The sequence below is a fragment of the Ipomoea nil genome, unplaced genomic scaffold (assembly GCF_001879475.1).
Source record: "Ipomoea nil cultivar Tokyo-kokei standard unplaced genomic scaffold, Asagao_1.1 scaffold0302, whole genome shotgun sequence".
NCBI classification, from domain to species: domain Eukaryota; kingdom Viridiplantae; phylum Streptophyta; class Magnoliopsida; order Solanales; family Convolvulaceae; genus Ipomoea; species Ipomoea nil.
The window spans coordinates 576,350-596,823 of NW_017616730.1; the positions used below are offsets into that span (position 1 = coordinate 576,350).

At 37.1% G+C, this 20,474-nt stretch overlaps 5 protein-coding genes across 8 annotated transcripts; 2 read left to right on the forward strand and 3 right to left on the reverse strand.

Moving 5' to 3' along the window:
* Window positions 1–28: 28 nt before the first annotated feature.
* On the reverse strand, window positions 29–6,195 carry LOC109160253 (DNA mismatch repair protein PMS1). Its single transcript, XM_019308526.1, has 11 exons — window positions 5,685–6,195; window positions 5,105–5,428; window positions 3,658–4,866; window positions 3,224–3,495; window positions 3,011–3,137; window positions 2,334–2,402; window positions 2,112–2,185; window positions 1,762–1,827; window positions 1,284–1,387; window positions 586–767; window positions 29–462 (listed from the first exon to the last, which is right to left on the reverse strand). Exons 1-11 carry the CDS (start codon window positions 5,922–5,924, stop codon window positions 340–342), a joined length of 2,790 nt encoding a protein of 929 aa, XP_019164071.1. The 5' UTR covers window positions 5,925–6,195; the 3' UTR covers window positions 29–339.
* LOC109160332 (translocator protein homolog) lies at window positions 4,483–14,948 on the reverse strand. Its single transcript, XM_019308658.1, has 3 exons — window positions 14,153–14,948; window positions 6,345–6,349; window positions 4,483–4,495 (listed from the first exon to the last, which is right to left on the reverse strand). The coding sequence occupies exon 1, from the start codon at window positions 14,931–14,933 to the stop codon at window positions 14,184–14,186; it is 750 nt and encodes a 249-aa protein (XP_019164203.1). The 5' UTR covers window positions 14,934–14,948; the 3' UTR covers window positions 4,483–4,495; window positions 6,345–6,349; window positions 14,153–14,183.
* On the reverse strand, window positions 6,777–9,748 carry LOC109160315 (thiamine pyrophosphokinase 1). 2 transcript variants are annotated; one of them, XM_019308647.1, is made up of 6 exons: window positions 9,412–9,748; window positions 9,219–9,315; window positions 8,502–8,574; window positions 8,126–8,224; window positions 7,492–7,741; window positions 6,777–7,146 (listed from the first exon to the last, which is right to left on the reverse strand). In XM_019308647.1, exons 1-6 carry the CDS (start codon window positions 9,542–9,544, stop codon window positions 7,028–7,030), a joined length of 771 nt encoding a protein of 256 aa, XP_019164192.1. In that variant the 5' UTR covers window positions 9,545–9,748; the 3' UTR covers window positions 6,777–7,027. The 2 variants fall into 2 exon arrangements, with proteins under 2 accessions (XP_019164192.1, XP_019164184.1); XM_019308639.1 differs by having other exon boundaries at window positions 9,219–9,320; window positions 9,417–9,745.
* LOC109160308 (uncharacterized protein P8A3.02c) lies at window positions 11,409–14,143 on the forward strand. Of its 2 annotated transcripts, XR_002050731.1 has the most exons (6): window positions 11,409–11,681; window positions 11,760–11,791; window positions 12,536–12,742; window positions 13,331–13,682; window positions 13,880–13,889; window positions 13,951–14,143. XR_002050731.1 is itself a non-coding variant. In XM_019308627.1 (4 exons), the coding sequence occupies exons 1-4, from the start codon at window positions 11,456–11,458 to the stop codon at window positions 13,637–13,639; spliced, it is 774 nt and encodes a 257-aa protein (XP_019164172.1). In that variant the 5' UTR covers window positions 11,409–11,455; the 3' UTR covers window positions 13,640–13,712. The 2 variants fall into 2 exon arrangements, 1 of the variants encoding a protein (XP_019164172.1); XM_019308627.1 differs by lacking the exons at window positions 13,880–13,889; window positions 13,951–14,143 and having other exon boundaries at window positions 13,331–13,712.
* Window positions 14,949–16,272: 1,324 nt separating the features above from the next.
* LOC109160269 (dol-P-Man:Man(5)GlcNAc(2)-PP-Dol alpha-1,3-mannosyltransferase) lies at window positions 16,273–20,111 on the forward strand. 2 transcript variants are annotated; one of them, XM_019308562.1, is made up of 13 exons: window positions 16,273–16,456; window positions 16,552–16,586; window positions 16,660–16,797; window positions 16,952–17,020; window positions 17,211–17,368; window positions 17,472–17,538; window positions 17,636–17,689; window positions 17,875–17,963; window positions 18,540–18,656; window positions 18,898–19,031; window positions 19,187–19,265; window positions 19,562–19,618; window positions 19,696–20,111. In XM_019308562.1, the coding sequence occupies exons 1-13, from the start codon at window positions 16,330–16,332 to the stop codon at window positions 19,874–19,876; spliced, it is 1,305 nt and encodes a 434-aa protein (XP_019164107.1). In that variant the 5' UTR covers window positions 16,273–16,329; the 3' UTR covers window positions 19,877–20,111. The 2 variants fall into 2 exon arrangements, with proteins under 2 accessions (XP_019164107.1, XP_019164115.1); XM_019308570.1 differs by lacking the exon at window positions 16,552–16,586 and having other exon boundaries at window positions 16,345–16,456.
* The last annotated feature ends 363 nt before the right edge of the window (window positions 20,112–20,474 follow it).

A 20,474-nucleotide genomic window follows, 5' to 3' on the forward strand; every position in this document is an offset into this window, starting at 1 on the left:
TAGACTATGATCCATGGTATATATACAACTATCTAACAGGCTCATCAGTACTTTTCCCATTAAATATATCCGAATTCACACGGTTGAGTTACGGAGGAAAAATATGTAACGGATAATGGGTTGCAGGCTCTTTTCTTACCTGATTACATTGAAAAAGACTACAATAACATCCATGCAACTCAAAAACTGATTGTATATACAAAATTTTCACCTATTTCACAGGGTTCAAAATAAGTTGGTGGCAGTGCATAACTTACGGGACAAAACATTTTGCAAGCCTTCTTGATTCGATTCCCCTTTTGTATTTTAGGTCGGATCAGTACAACACAAGTAAAGGGTTCACAATGTTGGATCTGGATCTAACCTTTTATGTACAGTGGTCAAGTCAATCAAGTGACGCATCGTTGGTCTCCCATGCGGACAGTTCCAAGGAGACTTCAAGTGTGCCAAATGTTCAAGTATCTGAAATAATTAGAAGGATGAAGAGACTTTTAAGTATTTAATTGACACACAACACGAGTCCTCTAAAGAAGTGTTTAATTTGTCTCTAAGTAAAGAAGAAGGAATTATGAGGAAAAAATGTACCTTTTGCATCTCATTTCTCCCCAGTGGATCTCCAATCATAACAGATGATCTGCAAGCTCGTGATGCTAACATTGCACGTACTCTAGGGGGGCAAATTGAATCAGATGTATCCTTTCTGTAACTAAGCGTGATATGACAGTCTTCTTGGCTGCTGGCAAGAATAGAAATTAGTTCCTTCACATCTGCATGGTTAAAAGGGAAAACCATCAATCAGATTCTCGAAAATGCTTGAAATATTCTTGCTATAATCTAAGATTGGGATAGGGTCACTCAATTGGGCTATATATTGAATCCAACCAATTAGCTAGTCTAACCCATGGCCTTATAAACTCGTATGTTTTGTCTTATTTTATCAATGTGGACTCTTAACAATCCCCTTTTGCAAATTGCAGATGAAACCAACCAAATCTGGGATCACTCATCAGATGTTACACAGGCTACATTGTTCACAAACAGGCACACTGCTGTCACCTAAAAGGGTAAATATTTATACAAGGCTGCAACTCCTGTTTATGTGTAATGAACTAAACTTCAGATGGTAAAATACACCGCAATACTACCTGAACGTCACAGATAGGGTGCATAGCTGCATATGCTATGCGGCTATGCGCCTATGCTGCATGCAAGTACTATTGCCTAAAAGAATGCTACATCCTTGCAATATCATTTATATATACAGGAGATACAATGATGAATACCTGCAACTCCAAAAGTTATGTTTTTACTGAAAGGAACTGCTTTTAGATTGAAGCGAAGCCCAGGAGGAGCATGCAAATCTTCTTCCAAGGAAAACCCATTTTTCCTGATGGTATAGATGAAAACAATTACATTGGTCTAGAATCAAAGTTCGTATCATAAAAAAATTCAATGGAATGGAAACATAGACAATAAAATCTGACTAAACTTCTTGTGAAATAAGCCAGAAATGTCAGCAATTAGTGATCAAAAGAGGGGCTCACTAGGAAGATTAAATCAATAGGTACAGAAAAAGAAGTGATAAGCAGAAAGTAAAACAGAGCATCATTTTTAAGTTTGGATGTGAAAGTGAAGGATGTCACAATAATGAGGTATATAGCAATTCATGAATATCAGTGCTAATTGCTAGAGGGCTATTATTCACAGAGTATTTTTGGTATATAAGAATTCACTATAGGGGAAATCCAGATCCATACACACCTTATAGTGTCCATGTTCATGGAAACAACTATTTCCTCTTCAGGAGATAAATCCATCTTCAAGGGCCTATAACATTAAATGGGTAAAAAAGGGACATTATAAGCCATCAGAAATCGGTACCTTCCCAATGCATAAACAAGGATTGTTAACTATTCACTTTTGCTATTACAAATGTCAACATTTTCATTGATTTAGCTGATCAACCAAGATTATTCAAAGTGCAGAACAATAATCACTAAATTGACAAATTCATGAATGAGAAGAAGAGAATGGCTAAACCTGCCCTAGATGTTGTCCTCCTAAAAACATGCAATTGAAAAACTTAAAAACCAACAGAACTGTATCCTCACCGAAGCAAAGGTTGCTGGTTTAAAATTGTTGACTCTGATAATCGTTCATAGTTATATTTTTCATCTGCGGCATGCTGATAACAGAGAGCAGCACAGAAAAAAATTTCAAAAGAAAATAAATTAGTTACCACCACAAAGGAAATCCAAAAGGCTAATCAAAACTTTGATACTGAAAATGAGCTTATTATTTTATAGTACTCAAGAAAGAAGTAGGGACATTACCTGATCAACAATAAAAAGGTCTCGATCTAACTTGCCAATGATAAATCCAAGATTGAATTGCCCAATGACCTGCACGGTAGAACCTTGTGAGAATTGGTGCTGAATTACAACTACCAGCATAATGAAAAAAGAAAAGCACAACAACAGCAACACAAATGATAATAATGAGGAAGAAAAAGGAGTCCCGCTCTTGTGCTAATATGATGACCAGAAATAAGTATTAAAAACATTTTCTTTCCACATCAGATTATTTGTAGAAAGCACTTCCCTAATAAACCTTTTGCTTAGTGGGCATAGATAAACCAAACTTCATGTTAAGCAGTCATGAAAAGGAGTTATAAACAGAAATAGTAAAATGTTTGAAATGGAAGGTTGTAAGAATGCTAATAGGATATACAATTATGTTGATTGTTGAAAGGCCACTCCTAAAGTAACCAGAATAGGAAAAAAAAAAAAAAGATTAGATAGATAAGTATATTAAACATTGTACCATCAAAAGTACAAAAAACTTTGACTCTGTTACTCTACATGAGTATCTGGAGCAGAAAGTCATAACCACAAAGGTAATAATATATAGAGGTAATAATCTTCAATAAACCAAGCAGAGGTTTAGGTACAATGCCAGCACTCGTGCAAATATATTTCTAGTTGTATATTAAGATAAATGAGCCTCAAACCTTCATTTGAGCAAAGCTTTCTTTCCTGAACAGCCTTTCCAACTCAGAGGTTGCAGCAGCCAAAGCTTTTGTCTTGCCCTCTTCGTTAAGAGGTTGAGAGAGCTCCAGTGATGCAGCAGCATAACCCCTATAAGTAGCACAAAATATGGAATTATTTAAGAATAATGAGCATAATACATTTCCTGCTTGAGAGGAAGTTCACTAGGTGGATACCTTTGCATTTCCATGTGTCTAGAGGCAGTAGCGTTGAGTTGTAATCTTGCCAGCCTCTGTTTCCTTCTTTTCATCAAGTCTTTAAAACTAAATTGCATGGTAGGACCAATCTTTGAGTCAGAAGAAACCTTATGAGAATCAGATGATACACCATAAGGTTGTTGTGGAGTGGCATCTGTGATGTCTTCTGACACATCTGGAAAGTACTTGCTATATGAAGCATCTAATTCAGAACCAGTAGAGGGCAACTCTTTCTTTTCACCGTTTTTTTCCTGAAAATGTGTCTATTGCTTTAGAGAATGTCTGAAGTAACAGTGAGACATGCAATATGGGAGATAATGTTGACATTATTTTACTGTTAGACGTAGGATTTCTTTTCAGAAAAAAATATGATGAGGAAACATTTAAAAAAGGAAGCTCAGATCTTCTTGTACCTCTATGTTTTCTCCTCGGGGCTTTCTTTCTGAGTTGGGAATCACATTCTTCATATGATTAAGGATTTTGTCCAATTTAGACAAAGCTGGAGATTCTGACCTATTGTTATTAGATTCATCAGAATCGTCAACCATATTATAGTCCTCTGCAGGTCTTGAGAATGTTTTGTGTTTTGCAGAGTTGTTTTCTGTTGATTGGATAGATCCATTTCTGAGTACTGGTACTTCAGACAGAGGCGAACTAATACTGTCATGCTTTCTCTTATTCACTGTCACAAATTTGGTAAGTGAAGACTGCATAATATTTGACCGACCCATGAAACTTGCCTCTTTGTTACTGCCTTTTTCCACAGATCTTGGACATAGCAAAGCATGATTATCAGTCACATTACTTGTCAGATCCATAAGTTGCTTCTCTGGACTCCCACAGTGTTGACTATTTTTCTCTGTACAATGAAATCTTAGCCTAAAGTCCTTTGTGGTTGAACTGACCTCATTATTCTGCATAACCACTGCATCAGGAGAACCGCCAATGTCCTCCTCTACTGTTCTCAAAATCTCACCACCTGCAGATTTTTCTCTGCTGTCTGATTGTCCGTCTGAAACAGTGCCATCAGAAAAAATTTTCTTTAATCTTAGCTCTTCTGACCTCCCATGATGGGAATAAGACTTCAAATTATGTTTTTCTTGTGTGATATCCTCCAATGTATTCACAGAATAGCTAGCAAGGTCAGGTGAATATATCTTTTCTAAAGCTTCTCTTAAGGAGCGCAATATGGAGCATTCATCAGAAAAAAATAGTTTTCTTTTGTCAGGAGTTACATTGACATCATAGGCTCTAGGTGAAATTATGAAGTCCATTATTGCAATTGGAAATTGCTTGCTGTTTGCAGCTCTATACAGTTCATTTATGAGTTTGCTGATTTTGGGCATATCTACTGGCCGACCATTTACAAAGAAGAATTGCCGGTCTCCCGAATTCCGCCCACTTCCATTTCCACTCTTGGAAATGAAGCCATCAATTGTGCAACCATCTTGTACACATACTTTAACAGGCTCTAAACAGGAAAAGGTGCTCATACCAAATACTGCTATGATGTTATCTTTCAGGGATCCATTTCCTTGTGTCTTTAGTACTACAGACTTCGCGTTTCTTCCAGTTGTATTGGAGCAAAGCAATCTAACTCCTTTAGCAATCAGAGCATAGGCCTGAATCCCAGAAAAGAGAAAGGGTTAGTCTAGTATGGAAATCAATTTTCGAAATTTTAAAAAGTTGGGAAAATGGAGAATATTTTTCCAATTTTCCATTTGGAAGATATTTCAACTTAAACACTCCATTTTTCCATTTTTGTTTTCTCTTTTTCCTGAAAAATGCAAAAAATTCCATATCCAGAATATGCCCTAACATCCTACTCTAGGTTGAAAATGTCCGGGAAAGCAGGCTTACATTCAACAAAGTGATAAGCTTCCCATATTCCTTGCGAATGTTGCGATGGAACTCCTTACTTCTTACAGGTAAATTGGAGAATAACTTCTTAATGGTGACTGTGGTACCAACTTGCCTTGCGGTCTTTGTTTCTTCTATTAGAAGCCCAGAATGATTGAAAATCAAGTGTGTTGCCACTGGTTCATTCCTAGTTCTTGTCTCCACAGTTAAATCCCCTAAAGCACAAAGGGAACTCAATGCCTCCCCTCTGAACCCAAAAGTAGTTAAACTCTGAAGGTCAGGAAAATCTGATAGCTTTGATGTATGATGCTTCAGAGCGAGAACCTTCAAGCCAAATATACACCACTCAGAAACTGATGTAATTGAACAAAAGTATCAAATGCAATCAGGACAAACAAACCAAAAATAAAAATAAAAATCAATAAACACTACAAACAGTGAGCTATCCTGATGCATTGCGCTTAAAATTTTTGAGGATTAAAAACGAAGAAAAGCTTTGACCTTCACATAGGCAAAAAGAGAGCGACACAAAATTTTGAAGCTTAAATGAAAAAAAAAAAATGCAAAGATTTAGATGAACCTTAAAATTGTGAGGAGAAATGCCGCAACCATTGTCGATGACCTGGAATGATTCGCCGCCGTAGTCTTTGAGGGCAACCTCGATGCTGGTGGCGCCGGCGTCTAAGCTGTTCTCCACCAGCTCCTTGACGGCAGAGGAAAGGTCGAGAATGACTTGGCCAGCACAAATCCGGTGAACGACGCCCTTGTTGATGGGCTTGATGGTTGGGGAATCGGAAGATGAAGCTGCTCCTCCCTCCATGCGATTGAGTCTCACTGTTGTAGGACAGTGACAACCGATCACAAATTCTCCACAGTTCTAAGCTCAATGTGTAATCTATTGCAGTGCGTAAATCGTAACTGAAGTCTCCAAAGTATAATTTCAGTTCAGACGAGTTCTGTGGTTGAAGCAAAAGCGCGCGCATATAACCCTAAGCGGTACGGCCATCAACCGCTACGCTACGCTTTGCCGCCAAAATCGAAGCCTGCTTTCAGTGGATTATTAGAGCTCTAATCCTTAAAAGAACCGAACTCAAGTCGCGGATTACACGTGCAAGTTAGCTTTATATTAATCTAATAACTTTTTTTTTTTTTTTTTTTTTCAATTGAATCACAATATTTTTATCTTGATTAATAGTTTAATTTATTTAGAAATAGTATGATGGATCTAATCAAGAGTCACAATATCTTTATCTTGATTAATAGTTAAATTTATTTAGAAATAATATAATGGACCGAATCAAGAGTATTAGCATGTACAAAAATCTTTTCAAACTAATATATTTAATTTAGTCATTATTTATACTCGTTAATGTGATATTACTGATATTACTTATATTCATTAATGTTATATAAACGTTCGATATTGAAGGGATAATTATTCATCAAACAAGTTTCATTTTAGTGGAAGGATGCTTCCATATTACAATATGTCATATTCCCTTCCTAACCCCCTCTCTCCCCACAAAAAAGAAAAAAAGAAAGTGATGGACAATGAGTAACTAATATATATATATATATATATATATATATATATATATACATTTGACTTTTCACCAGAGTTAAGAATACCAAATAAGAAACATGTAATCTAATGGTTATGAGAATACCAAATCACGCACAATGTTTGATATTGTAAAATTTTTAGCAAATTACAAACTTACTTGGACAAGAGTACTGTGTACACGTAAATGGACTAATACAAAGACTATATTCCTTAACTAAAGAAATATTACAATAATTGTTCAAATGCTCCATCTTAAAGGGACAAAACAATGATACGGAGAATCCAAAAAGTGTTGATTAGTATTAAAGCCAAGGTGATTGTTAAAGCATCCTCAGCAAAGGTCTTACATGTTGTATACCTCATGGCTTTTTGATAGAGATTGTCCAAAGAAGATTAGATTCCGATTGCACAGTAACTACATCTTCTTGGACAATATTTGAGGTGCTGATTAGACTGCCAAACCTCATTTCAGTATTAGCTGAAAAGAGAATAGTAGAAGTATGTTAGACACTTGGACTCCCAACATAGTGAACAATTCAGAAATTGACCAGAGAAGCTGTGCTCAGATCTCACATGTAATCTTTACCAGCCCAAGAATCATTATGAAACCCATCAAATGAAGGAGAAATGAAAAGAAAAGGAAAATGGGGTAGGTAGGGGAACAAGGGGCCTGTTTCCTCTTCTAATAGTACACTTTATGGGAGGATAAGAAGTGTGGCTTGAGAATTAACTAGTAATGCAGAGCTGCATGAACACCAGGTAGGGAATACGAGATTTGTATTGATGACAAGAGCAATGTAAGTTTTATCTCAAGCATACTCACCTAGATTCCACTTGAGCCCAGTGGTTGTGGTTCTCCCAGAAGGCATTCCAATGGGAATGAGACCACAATGTGGGCCTTCAAGAGAGGGGTGGATATGAATCTTATGGTGATGGGTATTTGGAAGAAGTTGGATGAGGCAATCATCAGATAGGAAAACTATTCTTGTTGTTGCAAATCGATAGAGAAGATTGATGTTTCCCATCTCATGGTCAAATCTTCCACCAAGCGCTCCAACAACAAGAATGCACAACTACAACATATAAAAAGTTGAAATTATAGCTACAGTCAACTTAATGTCCATAAAATATAAATCACTCGAAACAGATTTCTATTTCATGATTCCACTCAGGATGCAAAATGTTGCCTGCTGGCTATCAACCATTGGGTTACTCCGTCTAATAACTGCCTGTATGTTTCTCGTGACTCCATAGTCCAAGATCACATTTGAGAAAGAGTTGTGTCAGAACAACAAATATGAAACATTATAACAATCCATCTAATAAAAGATTGCAATAATAGGTAAAATTATACCACAGATGAATCAGAAGGTCAATTTTCAACTGTTGTCAGGCATAAGCATTTGGGTTTTTTTTTTACTGCTGTAGGTAATAGAATTTCAGGAGATAAAACTTACATTCGTGGTTTTCATGTGAGATAAGTCATGAATATAAGCAACACATTTATGCAAATCTGTGGTGTCTTGATCATGAGATTCATCTACAACTTTTGAGCCCTGCAACAACCCAGAAAGTTCCGCATCAATTCATCAAAAGGTTAAACAGGAAGCCTAATAAACTGAACTTTAAGGCAACGTGAACATAAGGTAGAGAAGCATGCTGAAAAAACAAAACTATAGAACCAGGGAAGGCATTCTCTTCACTTAACCATTTAATTAAATCAAAATATAATACACTGAGCAAAAGCTTGATGTAAATCACAAGACAAGATACACAAAAACTCCTACAGCCCTATGCAACAAAAATGTGCCAAAAGTGTAACTGCTAGCTTACGAGGCCAGTATAAAAGTCTCGAACTTCACTTCGGATTGAATCCATGTCCCCTTTTATGACATCTGGTGTGTACCTGCAATGAAGCTGTGATTTAGTGCAAATGCAATATGCATTAGGAAATAACAAATCTATAATAAAGAAAAGGGCATCTAATAAAGCATAACTTGGTATCTAGTGATTTTGGGGCTTTTGATACTTCAATATGCCATAACACTTTTATTAGGGGTCAACGAAGACCCAAAGAGCTAGAAGCCAAAAAATTATCTCCAGTGGAAATATTTATATCTGTGATTAGACTGCCAATAAAGCCAATAAAACATGAAAAAGCATGCGTCTAAAAGGCAATAAATGAAATATGCATAATTGCATAAAGATGATGTTACATTTGTTTTGGTCTCCATGTGTTAAAGCAAACGCAACAAATCCAAGTTAGCATCACCTAGAAAATAACTCTAAAGATCTCAGGTAGTATTAAGTGGTATAAAATGCCAAAGAAATATCATATGCTCAATCGCGCCTCTCCCGGCCTTTCTGATCAGTTCTCCGGTTTCAGTATTTCAATTCATCACTTCTTTTATAATATATGCAAAAGATCCAAACAAATCAGATGATGAATAAGATAATATCTAATGAACGAATAAACAATAGAAATACCAAACAGTATATCACTGTTTCACAGGAAATCAATCACTCAATCTCGCGAAAATCGCAACAAACCTCTTGCGAACATCAGATGCGTCTTCATGAGGGAAGGCGTGAGGCAATTCATCATACAGTCTATTGGCTCCACCATCGGCGCAGACATGGAGCTGTGCTGCTCTACACAACAAGCCACAACGCCATGCTCAGAAAAAATCACAAGTTTCAAGACGAGAAGGCGCGAGAGCGCGAGACGGAGAAGAGAAATCACCGTACTTCCAGAGCAGAGGAGTGAATCGAGGGAGGCTTTGGTTGAGGACGACAAGTGCGTACGTTATAGCCGGGCCGTTGTCGGCCGGAGGAGTCGGGAGGAGAAAGGAGGAGGAATGAGTCATTAGCTCCATACGCACTTTTATCTTCTTCTTTTTTTCTTTTGCCGGTAAGGCGTTAGACTTATGTCGCCGGAATCCCCGCCGACGAATATTCACAGTTCACTATCAACGATTGAGATACGTGAAAGGTCACTGAGAAAAGCGGAGGGATCAAACCGGCAGCTCCGTTATTAGTGGGCCGAAATCATGGTAGCAAATTTTTTTTAAAATAAAATCAAATCAAATAATTACTCCATGTTGTCCATGACTATGAACCCAATCAAGGCAATAATTAATAACAACTTCTGCTTCTTTATATGTTTAGCTACCAATAATGTTATCTATGTGAAACATGTACTTTTTGTGTTAAAAAGTGATAATGATTTAAAGTTGATACTCCATATGTTAGTGATTTAATAATATATTTTTAAATAGTAATAGTTCTTTAAAAAAAAAAAAAAAAAAAGTCCTAGTTGTCCAAAAGAAGTTCACATCAAACTTCTTGTATAGACTTGAACTTTCTAGATGAAAGCAATCACCATAGGATTTGATACAAATTCTTGTATTTCAGTCTTTTTAGTTTGAGTATGTAAATTATGTGCAATTTAAATTAATTTAAAGAGTTAATTTTATTTATAAATTTTTTTGTAAATCAAGGTGGTATATAAAGAATTTGTATTACCCTGTATAATTTAACTATTGATATATAGAAAAATAACAATTTTAGTCCATTAATTATGTCTAAATTCATGACTCAACTCATAAGTAAATCATGTAATCAACATTACAATAAATCCAACATTCAATTGAAAATCATTAATGTGAAAGCTTATTTTGTTATACTTGAAAAAAATTTACAAAATGATCAAAGGGCTCCTATGTCCTCAAAACAGTCGAAGCGGTCACGGTCATAAAGGCATTGAAATTGACTAAATCGCTGTGATGCTATTCTATCCTTGTGGAATCAGATGCACGACTTATTATAAATTGTCTGAATGATATTAAATGCACGACTTATTATAAATGGTCTGAGTAATTTCTCTTGTATTTTCTCTTTTGGTCTTATAAATGGTTTGAATGATATCAGATGCACGACTTATTATAAATGGCTTGAATGATTTATCTTGTATTTTCTCTTTTGGTCTTATTCTTGAGGATATTAAGAATCTATCTAGTGAACTCATTGTCATTAGCTTTATATTTACTAAACGATCAGTGAATAGGGCAGTCCATGTGTTAGCTAGGGAGGCCATGTTCATTACCTATTGTAGGGAATGGAAGAACGTCCCTCCTCCTACGTCAAATTATTGTGTGGACCATGGTCTACACAGTGCTATGCGGATCATAATAAAAAATACATTTTAAATATACTAAAAATACATTATTCGTGTTCTGAATGTACATTATACAAAATAATGTGTTTTCAATACTAAAATATGTAATTTCCCTGAATACAATATATATTTTTAATATACTAAAAGTACATTATATGTGTACCGAATGTACATTATTTAATAGTATGATCCACGTAACTTTGTAGATCATGGTTCACATAATAATGATTACTCCTCCCACTCTTGTTATTGTGAGGATCTTAACTAATGAAGTTGTTTATTTTCAAAAAATAAATTTGTAATGTTAACAAAATTTACTACTTTTAACATAATTAAAGGAAAAAAGTTGTATAGAGCACTAATTTATAAACTGAGTTTACAATTTAACCATAACTAATGAATTAAAATTGTCTTTCAATGAACTTGTGATCTAGTGACATTATCTCAAGTTGAAGGTCATGAGTTTGATTTTTTTTTTTTTCTTCAGTAGCAAAAAAAAATAAAATAAAATAAAAAAATCCATTTTTACATCGTCATTCCTATACCTATAAATAGGGGCTGCTTGTATAACACAATATTCAGGTTTCGACCTTCTATTTTTACTGTAAGAATGGAGGAGCTGAAGGCGATACTTAGAGAAGCATTCGGTGAATCATCAGACAGCGAGGCGGAAGATGAATTGAGGGAGCTCAAAAGTTCAAGCATCAGCGAATCAGAATCGATATTCGGAGCGAAGCGGTCCTGGGAACAAATCACCGAGATCAATGGCCTGTGGTTGTGCAGAGATTTTCTCTCCTCTGATCAGCAATGTTTACTGATCTCAGCAATCCAAGCAGGTAATCACCTCCCACTCTGATGATCAATTTTGAATTTCTTGAATCTCATTATTTCTCTTCGTGATTATTGTGCTGCAGAAGGATGGTTCACCGAGGCATCACAGAACCAGGTCTTTTAGTTATAATCCGACTTTGTTGTTCGTGTTTGTTTCTTCATTTGTTTTATTGATGTGCTTGGAATTGTTGATATAGACGGTGTGCTTTACTAATTGGCATAGATAAGTGATCAGCGGTTGTACCTGTTAATTATGTAAATAAGCTATTGACTGAACATAATTGCACTGTACTCTCAACTCTGTGTTGGTCGTGCTGAACTTCAGATTAGTCTTTGGACTAAAAATTTCCCATACATAGTGGCTTTTGAGGTTTCATCTGTGGGAAAAGTTCAGTGTGCCAAAGATGGTTTCTTTATATGTATTTGGCCATTCAAGGTTGAAATGGATGTTCTGTGCAGATAGATGAAGACACAATCTTTGAGACTTTTGCTATATCTTTGTTCATGAATCAGTTTGACTGTGTGATTTTTGGTATTTTTTGGGAGAAGGTTAGGTTCAGAAGAAGTGATTGGAAGGGAAGGTAGAGATGGTCATTATGCCTGACAAACTGACCCAATTTGTTCAACTAGCATTTTCTTTCTCCAAGCATGGAACTGATGTCCTGATTATGTACTGGGTGATCAGTACTAATCATCTATCAGATTAGCCCCATATTGTCTTTTACTCTTAATTATGAACATATTCATTAATCTAGAGTTTGGATGAGAATTACTGTACTTGTTCTTCCTGGAAAGATATGAAAGTATGAAACTAAAGCTATCTGTGTACTCGACTCAACCTCATGCTTCTTCTTTGCAGGCTATGAGATTTGGAGACCTTCCAGAATGGGCAGTTGAACTTTCCAACTCTATTCGCGAAGTAGTGCTTCTTAATAATTATGTTCGGGAGCCCCCCGGCTTAGCAAACTGTGGGAATGGCCAAGAAGCAACTCTCTACCCCCCAGATTTACTATGGAGGGAACCGCTGTTTGATCAGCTTATTGCAAACGCGTACGAACCAGGTGAGGTGCGATTGACTTTTGAAACCTATGTTGGTTACTTCATCCATAACATTATTTAGCAGATTTGTTGTCTAACACTCTATTCACAAAGTAGTTCTTTTCTCTAGGCTATTGTCATATGAAAAGTAGAATTAAAGTATGCATTACAAGTTATAGAAACATTATTGTTCATCGCGCATGTTAGTCTGTAACCTGACAGAGTAAATCAATGGAATAATCGTTTGGTAAATAGTGTACTGATTAGTAGATGTTTGCTGTCCATTTTCTAAGAATGGAAGCTTGTAACCTGTCCATCACAATACTTCATGCTTGTTAAATATTTGGCAGGTTTAAGGAGACTTAGAGTCAAATGGCAAAAACAGTGTCATGATTGATTTGTAAGGCAATTCAAATGTATATAGTTGGGCTTGAATCGAAAACAGTTCAATTTTTCCTACCATAAATCTTCTCTTAAATAGAGACCAGTCGAGTCGAAGTTATACCAACTAATCTCTTTCATCTATTTAACACTTTCCAAACCAACCCCTGTTTGCTTAGTTATAGTTTGTGTTCTTCCATTGCATTCAATGTGGATTCTTTTACTTTGAACTCAGGGAATATGTGCACATGTTGATCTCATGCGATTTGAAGACGGAATCGCCGTCGTCTCTTTGGAGTCTACCTGTGTGATGCATTTCACAAGAGTTGAAACTGAAGAGAACGAATGTGGGAGAGTTATTCCCTCAAACAAAGTACCAGTCCTTTTGACCCCTGGTTCACTAGCCTTAATGTGGGGAGAGGCAAGATACCTATGGAAGCATGAGATAAACCGCAAGCCTGGGTTTCAAGAATGGGAAGGCAGAGAAATCAGCCAGAAGAGAAGAATCTCAGTTACCTTGAGAAGACTTTGCCAGAATGAGTAGATTCTCACAAACTCTAGCAAGAATTCACAAAGTCACATATTCAACTCCCAACAAAAAAACAATTTATTAGCCTTCTTCGCTTGAAGGAATAATTTACTTCTTTATAATTATTTACTTATTAGAATTACAAAATAGAATTTATCTAGCAAATATCATCAGATAATAATTTATAATTATTTACTTATTAGAATTACAAAATAGAATTTACCTAGCAAATATCATCAGATAATAATTGCAAATTCATCTCGTCATTTAGAAAAATATAATGGTTATCTTCATATAAAGTATGAATGTTAGTGGTAAGTATGAAAAGAAAGTTTCTTTATTGAAATGCAATACCATCAAATGATTTGGCATTTCTGTATCCTTCTTACACTATATGTAATACTATATTAAACAAAAATAAAATACACAAAATGGTAAACAAACCTGCATTATTATAAGCTTGCAGTTCAAGTGCTGGATCAAAACCTAAGATGTAATATTACATTATAATAACATCTGCAAGAAGACATGCAGGATGGTTGTGTACGTGTATGCATCATCATATGTATGCAAGCTTAAAATTTGTAGCAGAGAGAAGCAGGGCCCATCCTAGACAAGGTTTGACTAGGTCGCCGGCGATGGGGTTGACGTTCTTGAAAGAGCGGGAGCAGCCGACCAACGCGCCGAGCAATCCGACGCACAACACGAGCCCGGCTCTGGTAGCTCCGGCCTTGAAGACGACGGGGTCCCAGGCGAGGCTGAGCGCGAGCTGGCAGAGGTATAAGAGCATGGCGGTGGGGTAGCGGTGAAAGCCGCCCTCAGCCCAGACGAGCCACGCCGAGAGGCCCATAAGGAAGGCGGAGCCCAAGCAGGCCAAGTGCAGCGCCCAAAGGCGCGGGACCCAGAACGGCTTCTCCATCGCCCGGTACTGCTGGCTCGACCCGAAAAGAGTGATGTCCAGAAGCGTGAGGGAGAGGGGGAAGGCGACGGCGATGCCGAGTGATCTAAGGCCGCGTTTGGCTCTCTGTCGCCGTGTTCTGGCGGTGCTGTTCATCTCTGCTGTATCTTGGGTCGTCGTCGGTTGGAATTGTTCTCTTTCTTCTGGGGTTGTTGTTGTTCTGTGTTTGAGCTGTTGGGTAGCCATGGAGATGAGATGATAATAGCGTTGTGGTAGAATGGACGAAAGGGCGAAAGAAACGGAGGAGCGGAGACGAGCAAGCGAAACGAAAGAGCGCTGTGGAGGATTTTCCGGAGGGGGTGTTTCTTTATAAAGAGAAGCAACTGTTTCATTCCAGAAACGTTTCAGCATTCGCGGGAAGACACATGTCCTAATTCCTAAAGAGGTGATGGCTGCAAATGTACACGTGGAGTCTAATGACTGCCAGCACTGCTTTCCAATTTTTTTTATTTTTTATTTTGAGAAAAATATGCAACCATTATCTCAAGTTTGCACTGAATAAACTACTTTGTAATTGATGGTTCTGGGTACATAGATACAGAATGGGGTAGGGCGCTAGACCCAGAACAATGCGTACAAAGCTCGAGGTACATACCCAAAATAGCGGTCTAAATACAAAGAACAAGGCCCATATAATGGGCTATAGCTAGCTATGCTACTGGTAGGAATCAAACCCAAGTGACTGGATTGATAGTATGAGATCAAGACCATTGAACCGTAATACTTGTCTTGTTTGAGTTGCCCCTTGCTAAGGATCCGGGACCCCTATTTATAGCCTGTCCCCTCCCCTTCTAGACATCCACGTGTCCCATGTGCTTTAGACGCCACTCCCTTCGTTTCCGTACGTTCACCATGCCTCCGAAATTCTCGCGCCCCCTACACGCACCTCGCCCCTGGGCTACCCGGGTAACCTACCACGGCACCGTAGGCCGCGCCCCGCGCCAGGGCCAGTGCCCCAGCCGGCGACACGCCCTGGCGGTGGGCAGCCTCGCGTCCTTGCGCGGGGGCGCTAGACCCGCGCCCTTGGAGCGCCGTAGCCGGCTGGGGCCAGAGCCGGCCACCCTGCGGCGTGCTGCCCCTGCCCAAAACCCCCTGTACCCCTAGCCCCAATAACTCCAGCTTACCTGGTCTCCAGCCCATACCCAATATTCCCATCAGTAATTATAATTGACAAGGTATAATAAGAATATAAACCAATTTAGATTGCTCATAACTAATCGATTTAAATCAATAAAGTCAATAAGCGCTTGGACACTGAGACCCCTAGTTGAACTCATATTAGTATTCAAAAATGAAATGGAAACCGGTACTTCCAATCAGTTTTTTACCGAATCGTTCGGTACGATTAATTACTTTAAAATTCGGTACGATTTAGTTCGAGAGAATTAAACCGAATTGTGCACACCTAAAGTTAATTACTGAAATGGTCCCTTGACTATAGAAAAATTATCAATTTGGTCCCAAGTTAGCAGAAGTCTAACAACAAAACTAACGAATAACCAAATTAGTTAAGATTTTTAAAGTTGAGGACTTAATTGATCAAAAAAAATAATCAAAGACCAAATTAATAATTTTATTATAGTCAAGGGACTATTTTAGTAATTATTATTATTATTATTATTATTATTATTATTATTATTATTAGTATTATTATTATTAGTATTATTTATTTTTTATTTTTTTGTATTGTAATCGTTATATCGGTCCATTTATAATTGCAACGAACACCCCAACGGCGTAAGCAACCATGGCGGCTCGATCTGCCGCTAAGCGCAACGCTGTGCGAAGATTTCAGAATCCTAAATTACACTTCGGTTTTGCTTTGATCGTTGCCGAGTCCATACTTGTTGCGCTTATCATCGCCTATGTTCCATGTAAATATCAGCAATCCACACTCCACCCCTATTTCTATCTTCTTCTGTTTTGTGAATTTTCTCTTAATTATTATGTGGCAATTCATTGGTTTCAGATACAAAGATAGATTGGGATGCTTATATGTCTCAGGTTTGAGTCTAATTTTGCTTCAAGTTTTGGTTTCTGATTTCAGTACTTTGCTGATTTACTCGTTGATGAATAGGTGAGTGGTTTTCTCGGAGGAGAGAGGGATTACGAGAACCTGAAAGGTGACACTGGGCCTCTAGTATACCCAGCTGGCTTTCTCTACCTTTATTCTGCCATACAATATGTTACAGGAGGCCAGGTCTTTCTTGCTCAGGTATTTTGTTTGCTTCACTTTCTTTCAGTTTGTTTATGAACTAATGCCCACTATGAAACACCAAGTGATCCTTAGATTTCTCCCCTAATCCTGATTTCAAGTGAAAGGCATTAACTTTGTCATATCTAATTCTGGTTAATTGATGCCATTGCAGATTCTGTTTGGCCTTCTCTATATTCTAAATCATGGAATTACCTTGGTCATCTATCTGAAGACTGATGTGGTATGGGGCTTCACTTATGAGTTATGACTTATGAAATGAAAGTGCTTGTCAAATTAAATGCTACATAGCATATTTTTTTGCAGTAAAATCAAATTATTGTGTTAATTCAGACTTCATAAGAGTAAAATAGTTTAAATTGTAGAATTGACTTTGAAGTCGTTTCCAGAAAGTTTGAGTTACTGTACCACAGGTTCCCTGGTGGGCTTTGTCACTGCTTTCTCTGTCCAAAAGGGTTCACTCCATCTTTGTGCTTCGCTTGTTCAATGATTGTTTAGCCACAACTATCCTACACGGTGCACTGCTCTTGCTTCTTTATCAGAAGTGGCATCTAGGTCTAATAATCTTCAGGTAGTTTTGTTTTACTCTGTGATTTTTTTATTTTGTTGGAACTATCATTTCTAGCAACTTTGGGGTTGATAAAGAGTAATTATCAATTATCCTCTTGGTACAGTGCAGCCGTTTCAGTGAAAATGAATGTGCTTCTTTATGCTCCACCTTTATTGCTCCTCATGATGAAGGTATATACTGTTATTTACGTTAGGCCAGGCTTTGAAGAATTTAATTTTAGCTTTGTGCATATTCCTAAATAAGCTCTCTGCTGTATTTGACATACAGGCAATGCCTATTGATGGAGTGATATCTGCCTTAGCTGGGGCAGCGCTGGTGCAGGTGCTTATTTATTTGAGTTTGTGCATGGCATGTTATTGAGGTCCTTCCTTATTCTTTGATGTTTAACTAGCGCATTTGTTTTTCTTCATGATCAGGTGAGTCAGATTACCGATTAGATTGTACTGAATGGAGCTATTTGGTGATCAAACACTTCATCACTTGCAATACAATTGTGACTGGTGCAGATTCTCTTAGGGCTGCCTTTTATCTTACAACATCCGGTTTCGTACATATCAAGAGCTTTCAATCTTGGTCGTGTATTCATCCACTTTTGGTACTTTCTTAAACACAAAGTAAATGGAGATATGTTATATGTTAGATTAATTGGTAATATAAGAACATACTGTGTATGAAAAAGTACAAAACTTTAGTAGCATATATATTTTCTATTTATGTCGATATATACGAATGGTGGGGATTTATGGAAATTTATAGAAAAAATTACACAAAGGTACACAAGAATTAAGCAATAATATGTTATGGGAAGTCTAGCACTAGTTTCAAGTGCGGAGTAATAATTAATAGAGTTATTGACTTGTAAAAAGAAAAGATTGAGAGAGTTTTTGTGTTTCTGGAGAATGCACAATCTTTGGCAGATTGTAACTTTTGGATGAATAATAATTTTAATAGCAGCTTTGAACTAATCATTTTGAGAGACCTTTAGTGATTCTGAAAAAAAAAAAAAGAATAAAAGATCTCTGCTTGATCATAGCACACCTTATGGCAAATCCTATAAAAATTATTGATTTCATTACTCACTGAAGTCTCCAATTATAATATCATAATCCATAAAAGTATTATTTGCTTTTTATTTATGCACAATATATTTAATACTTCTACTTTATTGCAGGTCTGTTAACTTCAAATTTGTTCCTGAGCAGCTATTTGTTTCGAAGCCATTTGCTCTCTCTTTGTTGGCTGCTCACCTGACTCTGCTTATTGTTTTTGCTCACTATAGATGGTGCAGGTAAGCATTAATGTTTCCACACTTTCTTGAATAGTGAGTACATTAGAATAGGAAGCCCTTGGTCTTTCATTCCCGTTGTACTTTTTGGATGAGATAGTAAGAGAAGGGATATGTTATTTTGCCACAATGTTGGTTCGGCCCAAAAGATATCAGTTCACATTTTTTTCCTAGCTTTCCTAGACATGCTCTTAATGGAACAGTGGACTCAACTTGAAATTCCTCAATTATCTACCTTTTGCAGACATGAAGGAGGACTTTTCGCTTTCTTGCAGTCTAGGATTGTTCAACTGAAGCATAGAATAGTAACTTTATTTTCCTTATCTCGTAAACCACTCTCCAGTCAGAACTTAACCCACAAACGTCTTCAACCCGATCGTAAGTTTGCATGCAAAATCTTCTCATGGATGTGAATTCTCTTCCACCTTCCTTTTATTAGTTTCACAATTAACATCTTCTGACAGATTGTTTTTATTTGCGGGGTTTCCCCCTTTTTTAATGGGATATCAAATATTTTCATTTGGCTGTATCAGATATTGTGAGTACAATGTTTGTTGGGAATTTTATCGGCATCATATGTGCTCGCTCCCTTCATTATCAGTTTTACTCTTGGTAAGTTCTGCAACCTTCATTAGTAGTGTCCGAATTCATTCATTTTGTGACATATCCAAGTACCTTCATGTGATCCATCTTGGTAAATGAAACTTAGGGGATTAGATAACTATAGCGATTTGTATTAATCAAGTCAAGATGCAAAAATACAATTGCAACCAACCAGCTCTTATACCCTTGGGCATCTGTTCAATCTTCCCCGATCCCCGAAGAGAAATATCCCATCCAAACCGTAGCTTTCAAATGAATTAGAAACTCCATTGATGTTGCTCTTTTGTTCTGTTCTGTTCTTCCAGGTACTTTTACAGCATACCATATCTATTGTGGAAAACACCATTCCCTACATTTGTCCGGTACGTTATTTGATTCAATTTCTAGTCCTCTTATCATTTTGTGTTTGCTCGTTTTAATGGTTCACACTTTTCTCCAGTCTAGTGCTGTTCTTGGTAGTGGAGTTGTGCTGGAATGTCTACCCTTCCAACGTATATTCCTCCGTCGTCCTCCTCTCTGCGCATTTAGCCATTCTGGGAGGCCTATGGGCTGCTTCACCAGAATATCCGTATGCAGATCAGACAAGCGATAAATCATCAACGTCAAAGAAGAGCAGATGATCAAATTTTGAACGGCTCAGATCACTTTCTGGATTAGCATTTCACATCTAACTTATCCCCTGCCTGAAACTCAGTTTCCCACCCCTTCCCCCCTCGTGTGACATAGATGGCAGTAAAGCCAAAGACGAAATTTTCCATAATCTTCCAGTGCACAGTAGAGTGAAGTTCGACATTTGCTGGTTGACAGTTGACATTATCATTCTTTTAAAAGAGAAAGTTGTCACATTTTAAAATTTTCTTTATATTTTATGTAGTGTAGTTTGATTGAAGGTGTATTCTGAGTAAAATTTACGTTTTTTTTTAGACATTCATGATTTTTTACAAGGTAGTATCTCTTCTATGAATAAAGTTTACTTTAATCAATTTTTTTTTTAATTTTTTTGAAAACAAGAAACTGATTTCATTAAATAAGGTCTAAGCTCAAAACGTGAGCAATGGAAGGAAACGGTAAGGAAAGACAGTTCATACAGTCAGACATAGACAAGGCTTCCCTAGCAAGGCAATGGGCAACCTTGTTCGCAGACCGTTTAACAAACAAAAAAGTTTAAGTTTGTAAATCTAGAAGCTATGTATCTAATATCATCAAGAATGAGAACAA